Source organism: Cucurbita maxima, unplaced genomic scaffold (genome assembly GCF_002738345.1).
Source record: "Cucurbita maxima cultivar Rimu unplaced genomic scaffold, Cmax_1.0 Cma_Scf00043, whole genome shotgun sequence".
Taxonomy (NCBI): Eukaryota; Viridiplantae; Streptophyta; class Magnoliopsida; order Cucurbitales; family Cucurbitaceae; genus Cucurbita; species Cucurbita maxima.
In genome coordinates, this window is record NW_019272059.1 from 773,607 (window position 1) to 794,191 (window position 20,585).

The 20,585-nt window shown below is 38.7% G+C and overlaps 4 protein-coding genes across 9 annotated transcripts; 2 read left to right on the forward strand and 2 right to left on the reverse strand.

The window, feature by feature from the left end:
* Nucleotides 1-278: 278 nt before the first annotated feature.
* Nucleotides 279-3,479, reverse strand: LOC111470219 (bifunctional nuclease 2-like). The gene is made up of 9 exons (XM_023115756.1): nt 3,063-3,479; nt 2,765-2,944; nt 2,620-2,672; nt 2,468-2,524; nt 1,413-1,478; nt 1,253-1,324; nt 966-1,075; nt 795-886; nt 279-718 (listed from the first exon to the last, which is right to left on the reverse strand). The coding sequence occupies exons 1-9, from the start codon at nt 3,313-3,315 to the stop codon at nt 666-668; spliced, it is 936 nt and encodes a 311-aa protein (XP_022971524.1). The 5' UTR covers nt 3,316-3,479; the 3' UTR covers nt 279-665.
* A 203-nt stretch (nt 3,480-3,682) lies between these two features.
* On the forward strand, nt 3,683-5,405 carry LOC111470278 (pentatricopeptide repeat-containing protein At3g46790, chloroplastic-like). The gene has a single exon (XM_023115836.1). It carries the CDS (start codon nt 3,814-3,816, stop codon nt 5,386-5,388), a length of 1,575 nt encoding a protein of 524 aa, XP_022971604.1. The 5' UTR covers nt 3,683-3,813; the 3' UTR covers nt 5,389-5,405.
* A 649-nt stretch (nt 5,406-6,054) lies between these two features.
* LOC111470290 (DNA-directed RNA polymerase II subunit 1) lies at nt 6,055-15,289 on the reverse strand. Of its 6 annotated transcripts, none has more exons than XR_002715011.1 (15): nt 14,973-15,289; nt 14,042-14,305; nt 13,367-13,666; nt 13,117-13,275; nt 12,796-12,957; nt 12,488-12,708; nt 12,256-12,397; nt 11,831-12,166; nt 11,445-11,731; nt 7,680-11,042; nt 7,454-7,525; nt 7,295-7,348; nt 7,058-7,212; nt 6,868-6,982; nt 6,055-6,479 (listed from the first exon to the last, which is right to left on the reverse strand). XR_002715011.1 is itself a non-coding variant. In XM_023115848.1 (14 exons), exons 1-13 carry the CDS (start codon nt 15,054-15,056, stop codon nt 7,092-7,094), a joined length of 5,565 nt encoding a protein of 1,854 aa, XP_022971616.1. In that variant the 5' UTR covers nt 15,057-15,289; the 3' UTR covers nt 6,055-6,479; nt 7,058-7,091. The 6 variants fall into 6 exon arrangements, 2 of the variants coding, with proteins under 2 accessions (XP_022971616.1, XP_022971615.1); XR_002715010.1 differs by having other exon boundaries at nt 6,055-6,497; XR_002715009.1 differs by having other exon boundaries at nt 6,666-6,982.
* Nucleotides 15,290-18,112: 2,823 nt separating this feature from the next.
* LOC111470226 (NEP1-interacting protein 1-like) lies at nt 18,113-19,948 on the forward strand. The gene is made up of 5 exons (XM_023115770.1): nt 18,113-18,666; nt 18,868-19,046; nt 19,179-19,262; nt 19,362-19,529; nt 19,606-19,948. The coding sequence occupies exons 1-5, from the start codon at nt 18,396-18,398 to the stop codon at nt 19,726-19,728; spliced, it is 825 nt and encodes a 274-aa protein (XP_022971538.1). The 5' UTR covers nt 18,113-18,395; the 3' UTR covers nt 19,729-19,948.
* The last annotated feature ends 637 nt before the right edge of the window (nt 19,949-20,585 follow it).

Genomic DNA, 20,585 nt, shown 5'->3' on the forward strand with positions numbered 1-20,585 from the left:
TGAAAATTATTAATGCATAATTTTCCTAGGGTAAACTAGGTTATAATATTACCGGAATAACTTTGAGCTGTTTAAGCGATAATTTATCTTGTTATTCGGGTCCATACCATTTAAAACAAGTAGGTGTTGAACTCGATTCATAGTGCTTAGGTGCCAAAAAGTACTGGTTATAGGCACGTGAGCGCAAATTCCAAATCTCAGTTCTAGCTCGGTCTGGCGGATCTATTGTGTACTTTTTAGCTCCGAATAGAAAACGCTCTCTAGAACTGAAAAGGATCAAAGGAATGAGACTTTGTTAGAACATACTAAAGCATCCTTTTCACATTAGCATTCTCTGCAATCTTACAAACTTACAGCTCACTATGTAAAAAGAATACCAGCCATTTCCACCTCATTCATATCAAGAGATGCAACACATTAGCTACCCAAATGTAATATTTACACTCTCTCAACTGTAACTGTACAGCCTGACGACCATAAATATCGAAATTTTTCTGCACCGATGTGCATCGCTTTACTCAGCGTTGCCAATCCATCCAATGCTGAATTGTATGTTCCAAGAGACCGAAACGTCGCCCTGTTTAGGGTGCAGTATCAGAAAAATTAAGACACGTTTCGTCGTGTACACGACAATGCATCCCTCTAGAGCAGTCGATTACACAGAGTTACTCCTCGTGTTCTGACTTGCGAAGCTTTGTTAACTTATCCCTCCACACAGCTGAAGGAAACAAACATGAGCTATAAATATCTCATTTGTAGAAACATGATAAAGAACAAAATGTTTGGATAGATACCTGCATCTTTGTACCGTTCTTCATAAATAGCCATTTTCATATTCTTCAGCATATCGAGTTCCTCGGACAAGAAATTCGGACCATCAGCAGCACTGATCGAAACGAACATGATTGTTTTTGGATATCAAGAAAAGATCTTCATCAAATAGCAAACAATACATGCACTTCTACCTGTCGAGTAGAATGTCGTAACATGATTTCCTCTCACGCACTCTTCCAAACCCATAACTAACTCTAATGGCATCCTCATAGACAATCTGCTTACTAACAAGTACAGGTATCTGCACATTTGTTATACCGAAAAACACCGTGAGCAGCAAACTTTCAGTGAAGTAAGAAATTATCTCGATCAAGAGAATGAAATCGTGCGGAGAGGGTGCAAAGTAAAGAATCTAAGTCATTCTAGCGACTAGCAGAAGTTCTGCAAGGATCCCAGCATTTAATGGTAGAATATCTACCTTACATCGATATGCAACGTTTAGGGCGTCTGAGGGGCGTGCATCCACACTTAACGTTTCATATTCCCCATCCTGCAGATGATAATAGTTAGACAAGGCATGTATTGAGAACTTCTAAAAAGGTATTGGCTGATTGTGAATCAGTTTATTAAGAGCTAACCTTTTTCAAGAAGAGCCGGGCGAAGTAAGTGTTCATCACTCGTTCAGTAATTCTCGCTGTGGTGACCTATCTCGTGATAATATAAAATGGCATTAGATTATCGCTCTAAACCCCTTTTCATGGTTATCAAAAAAGGAAATGAACATGAGAAGTACAAATGATTTATTCAGAAACTGTGCAGTGCTTCTACCCATAATCTAGCTTAGAGAAAATAATTCTATGACTAGATGAAGAATTAAATCCCAAATTATATAATTCCTCGAAAGCAAGTGTAACAGCCCAAGTCCACCGTTAGCAGATATTGTCTACTTTCGCCTGTTACGTATCACCGTCAGCCTCACAATTTTAAAACGCATCTGTTAGGGAGAGGTTTCCACACTCTTATGAGGAATGCTTCGTTCCCCTCTCCAACTGATGTGGAATCTAGTAATTCACCCTCCTTGGGAGCCCAACGTCCTTGCTAGCACATTGCCCGATGTCTGTTTTAGCCCGTTATGTATCGCTGTCAGCCTCACAATTCTAAAACGCATCTGCTAGGGAGAGGTTTCCACACCCTTATAAAGAATGTTTCATTCTCCTCTCCAACGGATGTGGGATCTCACAAATGGGCAAAGACACTAATATTCTTGCTCGAGCATAAGCTTGTCCTATCAGGTAAACATACATCGCAAAGCAACGTTAAAACTAGCAGATTTTTGCAGCTCATTGGTTCTTGTATAGAAAAAACTAACAAGCCATGTATATATTTCTTGATTCTTCCATGTATGATAGTAGCAAGCAACAATTCACTTTTCAAGCTAGTACAGAATAGAAATCTGAAAAAAAAAAAAAAAAACTCCATCCTAATGTTCTTAACATTAATGTCACAAACGTTAGCTCGAGCATCGCTCAACTAGTTAAGACATATATCTTCGACTAAGAGGTCAAGAGTTTAAACCCCTATTGAACTCTCAAAAAAAAATATAAATTTGTTTCACAAATCCTCCCCATCAAAGACTGATAAACAATAAATCCTAAGCATATATTTATTCAGTAAGTTAGAAGTCAGTTCATACTTGATAGCCAACTTTCACAATGAGGTCTTGTATAAACTGGAAGAGATCAGGGGCATCCTGTAATATGTGACCATTTAAGAATTAATACCAACAGGTAGGTATTCATATATGTATATATATATTTATGAAGAACAAAACCAGAGAAAACCCACCCCATTTTCAATCCCAAGCTGACAATCTATAAGTTTCTCAATAGCATATTCCCCTGCAAACCAAGTCCAAAATTTGCAGCTTCTTTTTGACAAATTCATAAGAAAACACAAAACCCAATCACGTCACAGTTTTTGTCCAACATACCTACGACAATTGGCAGTAGAAAGTCACCATTGCAAGAAATCTTGAGAAACACAGTAGGGCTTCGAAAACGTCTAAAAAACCCCAATCCAAGTGAATGGGAATTGACTTGCGATTCTCTCTGATTGAAACTCGCATCTTCTTGAAACCTCTTCTTCCACATTCGATAGTGATTGATAGTCTCTAATAGTCAGTAATGCACAAACAAACACAGAAATCACGAACACCCCATCGATTCGATCGGAAATTGCAACAAACATCAAAGTAAAACAGAAAAGTAGCCAAGTGAAAGATTAAGAACCTGTGACGAGAAACGAAGCTTCAAAATAATCCCGATGGGAGTCATCATCAGTGTGGGCGAATCCATCGGGAGAAGAGTGGCAGGAAATGAGTATCGAGTTGGAGCGGCGAGAGCGAAGAGCAATGGAAGGCGATCGAGGGAGAGAGAAGTGGAGGAAAGAGGAGGAAGGGCGAGAAGTAGAGGGGTGATCCATGGCTATGGCGGATCGGGGGAAAATGGAGGGAACACAGAAGTGAAAGGTTAGACCCAGCATTGTAATGGCGGAATTACAGAGAAAAGTGGAGATTAAAGACGAAGATGAAGAAGATTGAAAGGGAAACGTGAAGTGTTTGAGAGAGAGAGAAGAAAGAGATTGTTTCAATCCCCTGAATCAATTGAGAAAGAAGAACGAGAAAAGATTTGGGGAAATTGACAAACTTGATTAAACCAAAACAATGTTACCTTATAAAGATTTTTTGTTTTTTTTTTTGTTTTTTTTTTTGTTTTTTTTCTAAATTAATAAAAAAATACTCTTTTTTTTCAATATTTGCTGGAGGTATTTTTTTTCAAATCATTTAAAAATTTTAAATATAATTTTTTTTTTTTTTTTGGTTAAGATAGATGGTATATGTTACGAGAAAATCATTGTCATCTGTCCAGAAATTGACGAGTCGTCCGGTACCGATAAACGGATGCGCGTTTGCCCGCCGCCGCAATAAGGGTAACCTTCTTTTCACGAATTCCATTACAAGTTTTTGGTTTGAAGAATCCAATGAATGGGCTCTACCGGCGATATTCGCGAGCTCTGGTGTCGAGAAAACAACCATTCTTCAGATTTCTAAGATCCATCTTCAACGATTGGAGTCGTAGGGAGTATCATCGCGATTCATACGATTACACGAAGTTATTACAACATTGCAGATCTATCAGAAGCGTTCAAGAACTTCATGCCCAGATCGTCGTTGAAGGTCACGACCAAAATGGATTCTTAGCCACGAAGCTAATCGGCAAATATGCCGAGTATGGCGAGGAAAAAATGGGAATTGCACGGAAGGTGTTCGACAGATTGCTTGAAAAAGATGTGTTCGTATGGAACGTGGTTATTCAAGGGTATGCGAATTGGGGTCCGTTTGCTGAAGCTCTAAACCTGTATGATGAAATGCGGGTCGGTGGCGAACCCACCAATCGCTACACATTTCCTTTTGTGTTGAAGGCATGTGGCGCCATGAAGAACAGTGAGAAGGGGAAGATTGTTCATGGGCATGTTTTGAAATGTGGGTTGGACTTGGATTTGTTCGTGGGCAATGCTCTGATTGCGTTTTATTCCAAGTGCCAGGATGTTGAAACTGCTCGGAAAGTGTTTGATGAAATGTCTCTGAGAGATATTGTTAGTTGGAACTCCATGATTGCTGGGTATACTTTGAATGGGAAAGTGGATGAAGCTATTATGCTTTTCCACGCCATGCTGCATAATCAAACTGCTTGCTCACCTGATAATGCAACTCTTGTTGGGATTCTCCCTGCTTGTGTTACAAAATCAGCTTCCCAAGTTGGCTTCTGGGTTCATTCCTACGTTATCAAGACAGGAATGGAAGTTGGGGCCCCATTGGGCAGTTGCCTTATCTCAATGTATGCTAACTGTGGTCATGTGAACATTGCGAGAGATGTTTTCGATCGAATCAAGGACAAAAACGTCATCGTATGGAGCGCGATCATAAGGTCTTACGGAATGCATGGTTTTGCTGATGAGGCATTAAACATGTTCACAAGTTTGGAAGAAGTTGGTCTAAAACCAGACGGCGTGATCTTCCTGAATTTGTTGTCGACGTGTAGTCACGCCGGGCTTGTAGAAAAAGGGCGCGAGATATACGAAAAGATGGAGGCTTATGGTGCAGAGAGGAAAGAGGAACATTATGCGTGCATGGTGGATCTCTTAGGGAGGGCTGGTTTCTTAGAACAAGCAGTAGAGTTCATTGAAGGCATGCCAGTGCAAGCAGGGAAAGATGTGTATGGTGCATTGCTTGGTGCTTGTAGGATACACAACAACATAGAGTTAGCTAAAGAAGTTGGGGATAAGTTGTTCGTTTTGGATCCCGAAAACGCAGGACGATACGTGATCTTAGCTAGTATGTATGAAGATGCAGGGCAGTGGGAAGATGCTGCTAAACTAAGGAAGTTGCTGAGAGATAGGAATATTAGGAAGCCGGTTGGTTGCAGTTCAATAGAGATAGATAGGATTAATCATGTGTTTGGGAAGGAGGATGAATCTCACCCCTTCACAGAACAAATTTTTGACACATTGGAGAAGCTTGAAAGGGTAATGGATGAAAATTTTGAACCTATTTAATGGAATCCAATTTGCAATTTTCCCTTCAATTCTTCATTTATGTTTCTTATTTTTCTCCCTGGGAACTTGGAAGTTCCACTTTAATACAAGCTGGAAATTCGCTAACATTTTGAAATAAATTATGTCTTTTGTAAGTTTTTTTAAAACTTACGACTCAACTCGACTCTTTGTTTAAAGAAAGACTTGGTCTTATTGGGCAAGTTGAGTTGTCGGTCCAAAATTCTAGGCTTAGCTTAAAAAACCAACTTATGATTCAACGGCGTCGACTCTTCCCTCAAGGAAAGACTTGGTCTTACGGAGTCAATGCGGAATTCTAGGTTAGATTTCAATTTCACTTAGACAAAAGAATAGACTAAGTCTTCCTCCTTTTTTATCGAAATTTTTTCTTCACATAAGAGTAAAATAAGTCAATTTCGATTCAGACGCTGAATTTGGCACTCAACGAACCCTTTGTTTAGTATTGATCATTTCTGTCAAATCATAACAATTCTACTATTTGGTCCTTTAGGCGTTTCAACTTGGTCCCCATATATCGTGCTAGTGACCGCATTACGATTTAGAGCCAAGTAAAAAGACGAAGATCAAACTAAAACTAAGCCAAAACCATAAAACCAAATTGAAACCTTCAAACCATTGGAACCATGGAAGTAAATTATAATCTTCAAAAACTTGGGTCCAAACCATATGAACAAAGTTTGTAATTTAACCTAACAATTTAAAGACTGATACTGAAAGTTCACTTGATAACAGTACAATTTACAAATAAAAACTAATACATAGTTGAGAGGCATGAATTACAGTTTAATCCTATTTCTTAGAAGAGTTCCTGAGTCAAACAAATTACAGTTTTCTTCATATAATCATTTGCTATTTGGTAAGGTACAATACAGGGGAACGGAGGGGCTAATTGTAAGATAATCAGTTTTTGCTTGTAATGTGTTCACAGATTCTTCATAGCAAAATAAACAAAGCTTCAGACGAAGTATGTTCTCTGCGAAATCTAAATCATATAATGTATTCTCATTCCAAGCAGCATGCCTTGATGAGTTTGGTCATTTCTTTGCCTCTGCTCGTTCTCGATTTTCGAGGGCCTGACATTTACAAATTACCTGCACAATCAGTACAATTATACAATGAAGGATCAACTACAACATGTTCCAAGAAATCACTTGCAAAAGGTCGATGTGGTTTGTGTTTCGAAACTTTTTTGAACGTTCGAACGTCACAAAGGCAAGTTTTGAGAGTCAAAACAACACAAACAAAAATAACTATATTACCGTGAGCTATGTCGTTCAGTCATCAATTATATCTAGAACACCTGCACACCAAAATCAGTCTTCTCTGATTTTGTCAACTCTATTGTTCTTCCTTCTAATTCTTTCTGACTATATGAAGCTACCTCAAATGTTAGCACTCTTGTCCTCAGTTAAGAGGTTTCCTAGAGGAAAAATCAACCCTATTAACGTAATATGTACCCACCCAATCTTTTTAACGAAATACTGAATCCGGCTACAAAGATACAATGCCCCTTTTCCACGCCAAGATCCAGAATGATGGCAAGCAACACAGACAAGAAATCCACATGTAAAACACCCTGAAGATCAATTATTACAAAACGAACCAGTTAGCCTTGTTAATCGTCGCAAGATCAGGGCTTCAAGACCTTTACCTCTTCCTTCAACCAAGATATTTGATATCAACCCTCATCGATTGCTCCTATCGTCCTTTCTACTCCTATCATCCTTGTCAGTTGTTTGTGAGGTGTACTGACTAGTAGATGACGGAGAATATCCAGGAGCAGTAGGTGAGTATCCTGCACTTGGACTGCAAGTAATATAAATGATTAGATGCTGACTAAAAAAAAAAGATGTAAATGTTTTGACTAGAAAAGTTTATCTCGGCTAACCTATATTGTGGAGAACTGGGGCTGTAGTCTGGGCTGGCTCCTGTGTTATATGGACTGAAGAGAGAAAAGGCAAATAATGGGTTAAGGAAAATGCGAAGTAATCATGATCATTATAGATGTTAAAGTGAGCCCTCGAGAAAGGAGGCAGTAAAAGCTCACCTGCTAGGACTGTAGGTTGGGCTTGATGGAGAATATGCAGGAGACGTAGGTGAATATGATGGTGATGTTGGACTGCAAGGTAAGACAAGAAGTTCGAACTTATTAGATTCAAGGCATACAGAAACAAACCAGGAAAACAAGCATATTTGCAACAGAGTTCATATTCAAACGCCTGAACGTACTACTAAAGACATTTAAACCCAAAAATACTTTAACAACCCACTACCTGTAGTTCGGAGAGGTTGGGCTATAGGGACTTGATGGAGACAACCGTGGACTACTGGGTGAGTAGGCCTGTGATGGGCTGTATTTAGCTGATTGAGGATTATAACTTGGTGATGTCGGACTATAGCTCGGCGAAGTGGGACTGTAGCTCGGTGACGTGGGGCTATAGCCAGGGGAGGTGGGGCTATATGCTGGAGAGGTGGGGCTGTAGGAAGGTGATGTAGGGCTGTAGGACGGGGATGTTGGGCTGTAGGAGGGTGATGTGGGGCTATAGGAAGGCGAAGTTGGGCTGTAGGAGGGTGAAGTTGGGCTGTAGGAGGGTGAAGTTGGGCTATATGCAGGTGAAGTGGGACTATAAGCAGGAGAAGTGGGACTGTAAGCCGGCGAAGTGGGGCTGTAACTTGGAGATGTTGGGCTGTAACTAGGAGATGTGGGGCTGTAACTTGGAGACGTGGGACTGTAACTTGGAGAGGTGGGGCTGTAACTGGGAGAGGTGGGTGAATAAGATGGACTCGTAGGAGAATACGCAGGACTAGTTGGGCTGTAACCAGGCGAACTAGGACTGTAGGTTGGAGATGTTGGACTGTAGCCAGGAGAGGTAGGGCTATATCCAGGGGAAGTGGGGCTATAACCAGGGGAGGTAGGACTATAGCCAGGGGATGATGGACTGTAGCCCGGAGATGATGGGCTATATCCCGGAGACGAAGTAGGCGAGAAAGCCATTCCTCCAACATAGGGTGAAAATTGAGCATCACTAATAGGTGAGAGGCGGAGATTCGGGCTCAACAAATAACTCGGAGACATCATCCCTTCATGATAAGGAGTTCCTGAGATTGGGGAACGGGAAGGTGTCATGCCAAACTCCAGACCATCAATGTAACTAGGCAGCTGGAGCTCAATAGCATTCTTCAACATCTCATCATTGAGATACAGAGCACAACCTCCTGTTCCTATGGGTGCCAGTTGACCCAACATTATATTTTCAGTAACACCCCTCAAGTGATCAGTTTCAGCATATACTGCAGCATCAAGTAAAATATCCACAGTTTCTTCAAATGAGCATCTCATCATCGGTCCAGTATCATTTCGGTTGATACCATGACGAGTAATAGCCATCAGGTGGCCACGATAAGTCATGGTGTCACAAAGGATGGCAAGATGCCGGTAATTAACATAAGATCCATCAAAAGAGATAACAACACGCAATTCATCTAGGAGGGAACGTCGAACTGCTTCAATCCCAAGAACTTCAATAACTTCAATTAAATGGTTGCTTGTGGTCCTCCTCGCATCAACATCTTCATGACAAATAACTGCTAAAAGATTGACACCTTCTGTATCCAACATCCACTCCATCTCCGGCTTAAACCCTTCATTCTCATCAAACTTGTTCACTTTACCACACTTGATGAAAACCTTGTTGATATCTGGTATTCCCCGAAGAGCCATTTCAGTTAGCATGTTGCTCTCAATTTTCTTCAAGAACACGTCGTCTTCAGCTGATTCATCATTCAACTCACCCTTTGGGGCTTCATCGTTCATGATACGGATACGAAGTATAAGCTTCTCAGCATTATCATCATTAAATATGCAAGTCAAATCATCATCAAATTCAAGGTTGATCTTCTCGGCAATATTCGCCATGCTAAGTTTCTTATCCACCATCATTTCACGATTCAACTCTATACGGAGCAACCATGGGGAGATTTTCTCAGGCGCAATTTCTTCATCTGGCATCTCATAGTACGATTTCACAAAATCCATATCCTCTTCAATAATTGTGCTCATTGGGTCAGGATCATACCATACTTCCGTAGCTTGTGTGACACTCCTAAGAGTAGTATATTCCAAAGCACATTGAACAGTCTTGGCTCTCTCCTTAGTTTTATTAGCTTCGGGTTTTAGATAGACTGAAAGAGATGGTGTTTTGATTCTCTTGGCTACATTAATGATTTCCCTCAACCTGGGAACACCAAGGGTGACGTTCTTGGCACTAACACCAGCATAATGGAAGGTATTAAGTGTCATCTGAGTCGCTGGCTCTCCAATGGATTGTGCAGCAACACAGCCAATCATTTCACCAGGTGCAACTAGTGACTGAAGAAAGCGTGATTCTATTTCTCCAATAACCCACTCAAACGCTTCGCGTGTAAGCCTGTATTCATCCAAAACCCTTTTGCTAGCAAAAGTGCTTCGCAGCAATATATTGAAGAAAAGGGTGGCGTTCTTCTGAGCCTCCACACTAAGAAGATCTTCCCCAGGAACAACCTTCAGCCTTTCTTGAAGTTTGTCGATAGCTTCAACAATTTCCATAGGATGCATATCAGAGGCCCTTCGAAAGTCGATTTTGAAAGTCTTTTGTGCATTCTGAATAAGCCTTTTGAGGTTAACTGGCATTGGCCATGAGTTTTCACCTGTGGTTGCAATTTCTGTTCCCAATTGGTACCTGTCTGCTTCAAGCTTTTGGACTTCAGCCTCAAATACGTTGCGGAATTCACGGATAGTTTTTAAATCTTCAACATGCTCTGGCAACATGTAGTTTGGCTTCCAGTTCTCATCTTCAAACTCATACCTGAAGATCCTCTCAAATTCCTTTTTCTTCATTTTCAAAGAATCTAGTTTCTGAGATTCTATCCAAACAGAATCCATGCCATCTTCACCATAAAGAAACTGAATTACGTCACCCAGTGAGTTTCGAACAGTTCCATCATATTTAACCATGATATCCTCCATAGCCTTCACCAGCCTCCTCTGAATGTACCCTGTTTCAGAGGTCTTGACTGCAGTATCAATAAGACCTTCCCTACCACCCATAGCATGAAAAAAGAACTCCTGTGGGGTCAATCCTCGAAGATATGAGTTTTCAACAAAGCCACGACTTTCAGGCCCATAATCATCTTTAGTGAAATGGGGCAAAGTTCGATCAATAAAACCAAATGGTATTCGCTTCCCTTCAACATTTTGCTGCCCCACACAAGCAGTCATCTGGGAGATATTGATAAAACTTCCCTTGGATCCTGCAGTAACCATAGCTTTCAGATTGTTACTCTCTGACAAACTTTTTTGCGCGCTACTACCAGCATCATCACGAGCCTTATTCAGGACCTGGTTCACTTTGTTTTCAAATGAATCCATCATCGTCCGTCCAGGTTCAGGCTCTAAACTACGCTCCTGGGCTTTCTTAATGAGATTTTTCACTTCATTTTTAGCTGCAGAAATAGTTTCATTAATTTTCTCCATGGTTGCTGCATCAGCAATTGTATCTCCAATCCCAATGCTAAAAGCATTCTGCAAAAGCCAGTAATTGACAAGCCACTGTGTATGACCAAGAAATTTTCTAGCTGCATCAGGACCAACCTCCTCCCTGAAAATGATTTACATGATTGAGCTTCAATTTCATAAAAACAATAACAAAAAGCATGTGTCAAAAAAAAATTTATGAGACTGTTAACTCCTTAATCTAGGCAACTCAAATGAACAAAACGTGACATTTGAAACACCAACCGTCATCTCTAAGTGGCATACCTTCTCAAAGTCGCATCCAAAAGAACATTGTTTTTTTCTTTTAATGTGATAAAGACATCTCCAATTAGTCAAACAAAGAGTCAGAACGGTTCTTTTCAAAATGCATTATGAACATGGCGATTAGTATTAGTTCAAAAAAAAAAGTGCAACTACTTTTTTAAGAGATGATGATGATGATGATGATTACAGACCACGTCCCTTTGAAAAGAAGTGCACGAGTACTATAGCTAATGCAGCATACCAAATAACATGTATAAGACTTCCAGTTGAAGTTCCGAGAGTCTTCTTGCAAAGAGTTCCAGAAAGCAGTTCCCCCTTCTCAATCCTAACGAAAGTATCCCCCGGAGTAATGAATCCAGATTCAGACTCCGAATGCCAAGCAGAAGTTCTCGAGAGATTAATCTGCTTTGGTATGATAAGATTAAAAACTTGTTTTCCAGTCCAAAGAGGTTGTGGCTTTAAAATTGCAGGGGCAGGAACTTTCCCGTCAAAATCTTCCCACCACATCAAGATATTCATGAAAACATCCTGCACAAATTTATCGATGCAATTTCAGATCCCAACTTACAACAAACAAAAATGTTTGTACGCTAAAAGGACAGGAGATAACAATCATATAACTGTGACCTTTGTTATAAAGGTGTCCCTTTTTGTAATTTTACGGCATCCTAACAGAGTATCTTGCACTATACCCATGACAGGACGGTTTGACTGAGGTGACACAATGCATTTGGGAACCATCATGAGCTCCAATACTTCTGCCCTTGTCTCAAATGACTGAGGAACATGCATATTCATTTCATCACCATCAAAATCAGCATTGTAAGGTGACGTGACAGATAAATTTAGGCGGAAAGTTGAGTAGGGCATAATCTTGATTCTGTGTCCCATGATAGACATTTTATGGAGACTAGGCTGACGATTAAAAAGTACAAAGTCACCATCGTTCAAATGACGCTCCACCTATGATCACAGCAGCAAAAGAATGAGGAATTTAGGAATTATAAAACACCCAAAAATATTAGATTGCATGCATGATCAGAAAATCTTGCCTTGTACCCAAGCTCCAAATGATGATCACTACTTTTCTTAAGATATCGAAGATCAAGCCTCTGCCCATCATCTCGTATAATGTACTTGGCACCAGTTTTACCAGGTGGAGGATGGGGACCATATTCAACAAGTTCCTTTAATCTGATTTTCAGAAGAAGAGACCATCCGCAAACAATAAATACTGTGAAAGGGAAAGAATCAAGAAGCTAGAAATGATTTTAAAACACGGACCTCTCTATATTATATGGTGTCACGGTCTCCGGATATGTAAGGTTCAAAGCAATGCTCCACGGCACTCCCAGTTCATCAATATTAATTGTTGGATCAGGTGTTATAACTGTACGTGCTGAAAAATCTACACGTTTTCCCATCAAGTTACCTCTAATCCGGCCTTCCTTTGCCTTGAGTCTACTACAAATAGATTTAATGGGCCTCCCAGATCGTTGTGTGGCCTTGATTAAAGCAACATATGAAAGTAAGAAGAAAAAGGGTTGGAAAAAGAAAATCATATAGCTTCAGAAACAAAAGAGACTTAATACCCTGGGTAGTCCAGGTAATTCATTATCAAAATACGTGGCTATATGAAACTGCAGTAGTTGTGCAAACTCTGAAATGATATGAGCAGGAGAACCATTTCTTTCTTGCCTCCTGAGGTTTTCATTGTGCCTTATAATCATAGCCAACTGATGAGTTAGATCGTCCTGCATTGAGAAATGCCACGTTAAAATTGATCCAATATTGTCAAAAGCATCGTAACACTATCCCAGAAACTACGTAGAAAAATAAAATGAATTTTATTGGAAGCAGTAAACAAAAAAGAAACAATTAGACATCATAAAACAAAAGCAGAACAGGCATACCTCACTTCTAGATGAGGTGTCCATCATAACCGATGGTCTCACAGGAGGTGGAGGAATTGGAAGGACTTGCAGAATCATCGAGTCAGGTCGAGCATACTTGGGATTTAGGCCCAAGAGTTTGCAATCATCGTCGCTTATTCTTTTCAGAACACCAAGAACCTACAAGAATCCATCCAACATTTGACCTCATGAAAGAGGTACACAAAATTAATTACGAAGGATAATGCTAATCAGGATTGAAATTGGTCACCCTTTCGGCACTAAGTGTCTGTTTTCTTTCCACAGGTTCAGGCAGCTGCTCCTGGTCATCATTTTTCTTCCTCTGAGCCTTGTACTCAGCAACCATTTTCATACCATCAATTGAGATCTTAGGCTGCTGAGCACCACAGCCACCCCGACCCCTTTTCACCGGTTGATCTGAATCTTGGCCTTGAACATCAATTTCATCTCCACCTTCACACTTGGTTTTGTTCTTGCAGGCATCCAAAATCTTTTTAAGCCTGTTCTTGGGATTCCTTATCCGCATCGCTTGTTTAAATTTTGGGTCCTCCTGAAAAATGATAAATGGATTGCTCGAGGTAATTGACTATTTCCATACAATAGCTAGAATCAATCAATAAGATAATGATAACTTATACCAAAATTCCCATTATCCCAACATCTTAAAGAGATGCATTCCATTTATCTTTTGCACTTCGCTCTTAGAAGAACCATAACGAACATATTACATGGTCTAACATCATAAAAGTCCTAGCCAAGGTAATCCTATGCAGTCTTCTGGAATCATTCATAACGAATCATAGCAAAAGGATGCAGAAAAAGAAAGAAAAAAAAACATGTACCGCAAGAAATCCTACTTAGCTGAAGGACAAAAAAGGAAATCAATCCAGTAAAGATCAAATATAATATTAAGAAAGAACGGTACCTCGTCAACTAGAATCTTTGAGCAATTGAAGCAAACAGAACGCATGATAGTGAGCACAGTCTTCATAAATCCAATATGAAACATTGGCTTGGCAAGCTCGAGGTGCCCAAAGTGCCCAGGGCACTCAGCCATGTTCGCAGTGCAAGTTTCACACTTCATTTTTCTGTCAATTGTACCAAGCCGCGGGTCACTCAAACCACCTACTTTTGGCTTACCCCTCTCTGTAGTTTCACCATGCTCAATTTGCACCACGGACATTTGCCTCTGAAGTCCAAAGAATATGGTTTAGACACCAAGATGTGTAGTAAAAAAAATTTCTTACTTCCCATTTCCTGTTTCCATTTCTGAGAAACATATGGATTTGTAACAGATTATATTATCCATTCCTCACTTTAAAGAAACATTGGCATACGAAAACAATCTGGTTTCTTATTTCCTATTTCAAATTATTCAAAAACAAAAACAACACATCATTTGGAATAAAACGTAATAATTTAAATTTTGTTAAAAAAATAATATAAGTTTCTTTCTAGCTCAAGACTACAACTTCCAATTTACGATGTGAGAGAAGAAGAAATCAAAAATGGTCACTAAAAGCAATGTATTTCAAGGAATAAGAAACCATTACACATCAGTGAATAAAATAGAAGGAACAAGAAGAAAGAACACGGCCCTGGTCCCTAACTAATAAAATACAAAACCCCGGAAGTTCATCCAGTACTCCAACTCTATAACCAAAAAAATAAGCAGAACTTGCATCACTAACCCAACAGGCAGCAAAAACCCAGCTGAGCCACTTCCTAAAGCAACCCAGTTCATACAAATGTAAACCATTCCTCATCCTCGATCGACCTCTCAACATAGAGACAGAATCAAACTAAACGAAATACATTGTAATCGAAATTGAAGTGGTGGATGGATAGAGAATTACAATCTCATCTGGGCTAAGTATGCCAAACTGAACCATTCGGACTTTGGCAACCTCAGCCGGGGAGTAAGGGAACCGCAAATCCATGGCGAGCGATCGAAGTGCAAAAACAAAGCCCTAGAGCAAGAAGAAGAGATTGAAGACGAAGTTCCGCACTGTTCAAATGGAATGGTAAGAAATTGGAGTTCGAGTATCAGAAATTTTCAGTTCGTTTCCGTTATCCTCTGCTGCGACTGAGAGAATCGACAGCGATGTCCCTCCCCCTAAATCACAGGCACCCCCTTCGGGAGGAGAGCTTCAAACCAACCACTGTGTGCTACCCTAGTGGGGTATTTATAGACGAAATTGGTACGTTGGGCAGCTCGACTCTGCGAAATTACCATCTTGTCCATGAGGTTTTTAATTTATTTATTCAATACCATTTTGGGCTTGTATTTTATTATCTCATTCTACTTTAATCAATGTCCAAATTCAGTTATAATATCAATAAATTTAATTTTAGTTTTAAATTATTTTTTTTAACAAATTGGTTTATAATGATTTTCCTTCCAAAAATAAATAAATACGTAATAATTTTGTAATAAAAAAAAATTTAACTTATTACACAATTCAGTTGGGTCGGGTTGATCAGATCCTCTACACACTATAAACTCGTACTCAATCAAAACGAAAACAGATCCTTAAAAAACTCAACTCAATCCTTATAATTTGGATAGGTTGGGTCGGGTTCTAAAAAAACTCAACCTAATCCTTATAATTTGGATTGGGTTGGATCGAGTTCACTGTATATTCCTTTATAATTTAACCTCTAATTTTATACGACGATGATAAATATTATGTAGAAAATATAATATTTTGGGAAAAATGTTACATCTAAATTAATGATGAAATTTAATTCGATTTGATTTTAGAATGGATCGATGCGTTGATTTTCAGAAAACCCGTGTTTTTTCAAATGTTTTTTTTTTTTCCTTTAAAATTTAAATTAAATTTTAATAGATAAGTGGAAAATGAAAAGGATTTATTCATTTAATAAAAATATCTAAAATCAATGAATATTAAATAACAATATTCAATTTTTCTCATTTTCATCACGAGTGATCGTTGAGGCCTCAACTACTTATAGCTTCGTCAGCGCTCAATAATTAATATTGTTTTTTTTTTTTTTTGTTATGTTCTACTAATTTATTTAATTTTAAATGGATTAAATAAGAAAAAGGAAAAATAAATATAACTTTATTTTCCAAATCTTCATCTTCATTCTAATTATTACTTAATAATAAAATCAATTAATTTCTCGAACAAAAATAACCTTTTATGTTTAAAATTTCAAACACGTACCTCGTCTCATATGTAACGATCCATGCCGATAATTCATATTAGAATTCAGTACCTGGTAGTCTCAACATTCTCTTACGACATACGTTACTAATTTTTTGCTTCAAAGAGTGAATATCATTCCCACAATTCTACCCGAGTTTTTCCAACATGTTTTGTTATCGCTCATATAGATTTTTAAGAGAGGAGGTCATCGAACATAAACTTGTTCAAAGTAAAGCACGTTTAACCAGAAGTTCTTATGATTGAACCACCGAATAAGAAGGTTCAATTTAATAAATTTAAAATATTTTAATAACGTAAAAGACGCACGTTTGAAAATTCATGAACTAACACCGACACAAACTTAGAAATTAAAAAACTAAATTTATAATTTAATCGAAAATAAATAAAAATTAATTTTTTGAAATGCAAAAACTTTAGAAAAACACGAGGATAAGCAATGGGACTAAAGTTGTGGGGCCATAAAACGTTTGGATACTCGTATTTGAAATTTCTTATAAGAAATAATATTTTTCGTGTCATCCTAACCCACGATTAGGGTTTGGTCATAATCTAGAGCGAAAAACGTTTCCATCTACGTCATGAAAACCGGTGCAAATTAAAATATTATTATCATCGAAATAAGTTTGATATTATTAACATCGAAATAAATTTTCAAACACCTAATTTAATTTAAATTTAATTTCTTAAAAAGTCAAATTCACACCTAACCTCCATACGAACTCTTATTATATAATAAAATTAATTTTTTTTTTCCGAGATGATTTATATTTTCTGATTATGAAATCGATTTAATGTGTGAATATATCGAAATTGTATACATTTGATCGTGACTTATGAGGAACCTAACGTGAATCATTTAAACAAATATCCTTTATTCTATAGTTTAAATTGGTAATAATTTATATTTTAAACATTTTCTATATATATCAAATTTCCTGGTGATAGTTTTGGAACGACGGACAAGTTTTTAAAAACATTTTAATAATACACGTTTCATTCGAATTTAAATTTAAATTTTAAAAATACATCATACGAGAATTTTTATGATTTTATTTTTATTATTATTATTTATAAAATAAGATAGAGAAAATTGATTGATAACTAATGTGACCTTCCATGTTGATTGGAGAAGAGAACAAACCACAATTCAGAAGGGTATGAAGACCTTTCCCTAATAGACTCGTTTTAAAGTTTGGAGGGGAAACCCGAGAGGGAAAGCTCAAAGAGGACAATATCCGCTTGCGGTGGATCTTGGCCGTTACAAATCGTATTAGAGCCAGACACCGGACAATGTGTCAACCTTCTCGATGTTCCTTGAATGAGGGTAGACACGAGGCGTCATGCCAGTAAGAACACTGGCCCCAAAGAGGGTGGATTTGTTGTGACCTCACACATTGGTTGGGGAAGAGAACAAACCATCATTTATAGGTGGATTTGTTGTGACCTCCCACATTGGTGTGGAAACCTGAACAAACCACCATTTATAAGAGGGTGTGGACCACCACCAACCTTCTCGTTGTTCTCGAATGAGGGTAGACACGAGACTGTGTGCCAGTAAGCACCATTTATACGGGGTGTGGAAACTTCTACTGTCGAAAGGGAAAACCCAAAATGGATTATATAAATAATTTGAACTACAATTTTAATTAATTAATTATTTATATAAATCACAACCTAAGACCCTCCAAAGAAAAAGAAAAAAGAATTAATTAAATAATAGAGAAAATTGATGGCGGGCGACCCACTTGATCGGCGGTAGATTTGTGGAGGATGACTGGAAACCGTAGCCATTGGTATGGCGATCTCAAATTGTGTGGGTTTATGTAGCTCCATTTTTGACCAATCTGGTAATGGTAATGGCAGTGCCAATTGCTTTGATTTGTTGTGGACCAATTAATTACCCTGAACTACTCGTTGAACAGAGAGGAGGATTTTGTCATATGATACGAACCATCCCCCTCTTTTCTTCTTCTTTCGTCTTTTCAATGCAATCCCTTGATTTATTATCCCTAAACCCTTTGATTTGGAGCGAGAACAAATCTCCTCGAAGCAGCAGCAGCAGCTTTAAATGCGAGTTGGTTGATGCGGTTGTTTTCCGTCTTCTCCTTCTTAAGATCCAAGTTTTTTTGCCCTTTCTTTGAATTCCCCAATTCTTGTTTCTTTTCGATTCTCCATTTTCGACCAACCTTTTTGATTTCCATGGATTTCATAGCCAATCCTTTTCGGCTTTCTTCTTCCTCTTCGCCTTCGTTTGGGAATCTCTTTGAGAGAGTTCGAGAAATTTGCTGCTATGCGGTTTATGCGATTCTTGGCAACATTTTGTCTGCGATCTTCACTTTCTTCTTCGCCCTAGGTTTGTTTGTTTGTTTGTTTGTTTGTTTGTTTGTTTCTAATTGATTTTCTGCAGTTCTTGGGATCATTTCCATGTTTGTGATTCTTCTTCATGATAACCTTTCATATGGAAACTAATTTGAGAATTTGATTTGCCAAGAGGGCTTTCTTAAGATTATTTGGGTTTGAAGGAGATGAAATTGTTCTTTGTTTCTTTTGGCAGTGGGGACTTTGCTTGGAGCCATGACTGGAGCATTAATTGGCCAAGAAACAGAGAGTGGGTTTGTTAGAGGAGCTGCTGTTGGGGCAATTTCTGGTGCTGTTTTTTCAATTGAAGTCTTTGAATCTTCTTTGGTTCTTTGGCAATCAGATGAATCAGGAATAGGTTGTCTTCTTTATCTGGTGAGCAAACTTTTTATCCAAATCTTTTGATGATTTGAACCCTCATACGAATCTAAATCTTTTTAATCCTTGTTCATATTTTTGGCTCTGTTCTTGATAATCCAACATCGTTTTGTCCTCAACTCTGTGTAGATTGATGTCATTGCAAGCCTCCTCAGCGGTCGACTAGTTCGAGAACGGATCGGTCCAGCCATATTGAGCGCAGTTCAAAGTCAGGTAGCTTTGCAATGCCATTGATTCCAGCTGGTGAAGTGTATAGTTGTGTAGCTTCATGTAAAATGATGAAACTCATGTCTTGGTTTTGATGTGCATCAGATGGGTGCTGCAGAGACAAGCTTTGACGACATCTCGAACATCTTCGACACCGGCAGCTCGAAAGGACTGCCTGGGGACCTGGTTGAGAAAATTCCCAAGATCATGGTGTCTAAGAACAACAGTGTAGATGCTTATGGAGAAAAAGTCGGTTGTTCCGTTTGCCTTCAGGTTAGGCTCTAACTTTTATGGATCTCTCTCGTATGAACACAAATTTCTGTTGTTGAAATGGCTCTGATTTTCCCAGGACTTTCAGCTTGGAGAGACTGTAAGAAGCTTACCATATTGTCATCACATGTTCCATTTGCCCTGCATTGATAAATGGCTTATTACTCATGGTTCTTGCCCTTTATGCAGAAGGGATCTGTAATATTTTTCCACTCACCGCTGTGTTAACCTTGCCCTTGTAAATTACAAAGAGAAAATTTCCTTATTTTCGAGTTAGGTCATTGCTTCAGTAGTTCGATATAGGGGCGTCGGACTCGGAACATACTGTGACGATCGATCCTCACCGATGTATAAAATTTTTGAGTAATTATACCCTTATATATGCTCTTGTGAATAAACCATATTCCTTCTTTTCTTCCTTACTTATCATTATGCTATGAGTTTTGGTTGCTTCTCTCGTTTTTGCTTAAAGATATAGTGATTGCCTTTGTTAACAACGTTTAAGACTCAGTCATTGCTTTGTTTGTCTTTAAAATGGTAGTTTCAGTCACTCATTGTGTGGGATCTCACATCGGCTAGGGAGGAGAACGAAACATTCTCTTTATAAAGTTGTGGAAACCTCTCCCCAATAGACGTGTTCTAAAAACCTTGAGGAGAAGCCCAAAGAGGACAATATCGTTTAGCGGTGGAGTTGGGCTGATTACAATACAAATGGTATCAGAGCCAAACACCGGGTGATGTGTCAATGAGAAGGTTGAGTCCCGAAGGGATGAACATGAGGCGGCATGCCAGCAAGGATGCTGAGCTCCGAAAGAGGGTGGATTGGAAAGGTTCCATATCAATTAGAGAAGGAAAGGGCCTAAAGAAAACAATATTGGTTAGCTGAGCTTGGGCTGTTACCTTTTGTCTTTTGGATGGCATTCTGTCATACGATACTGTTCGTTTCTTGTGAGACAACAGTCCATAAATTAAAGACCACTAAAGTTTTTTAAAGACAAGTTTGGACAGCAGGAATAGCCCAGATGACTAATGGTAGCCCTTCAAAGCTGAGATTGTTGA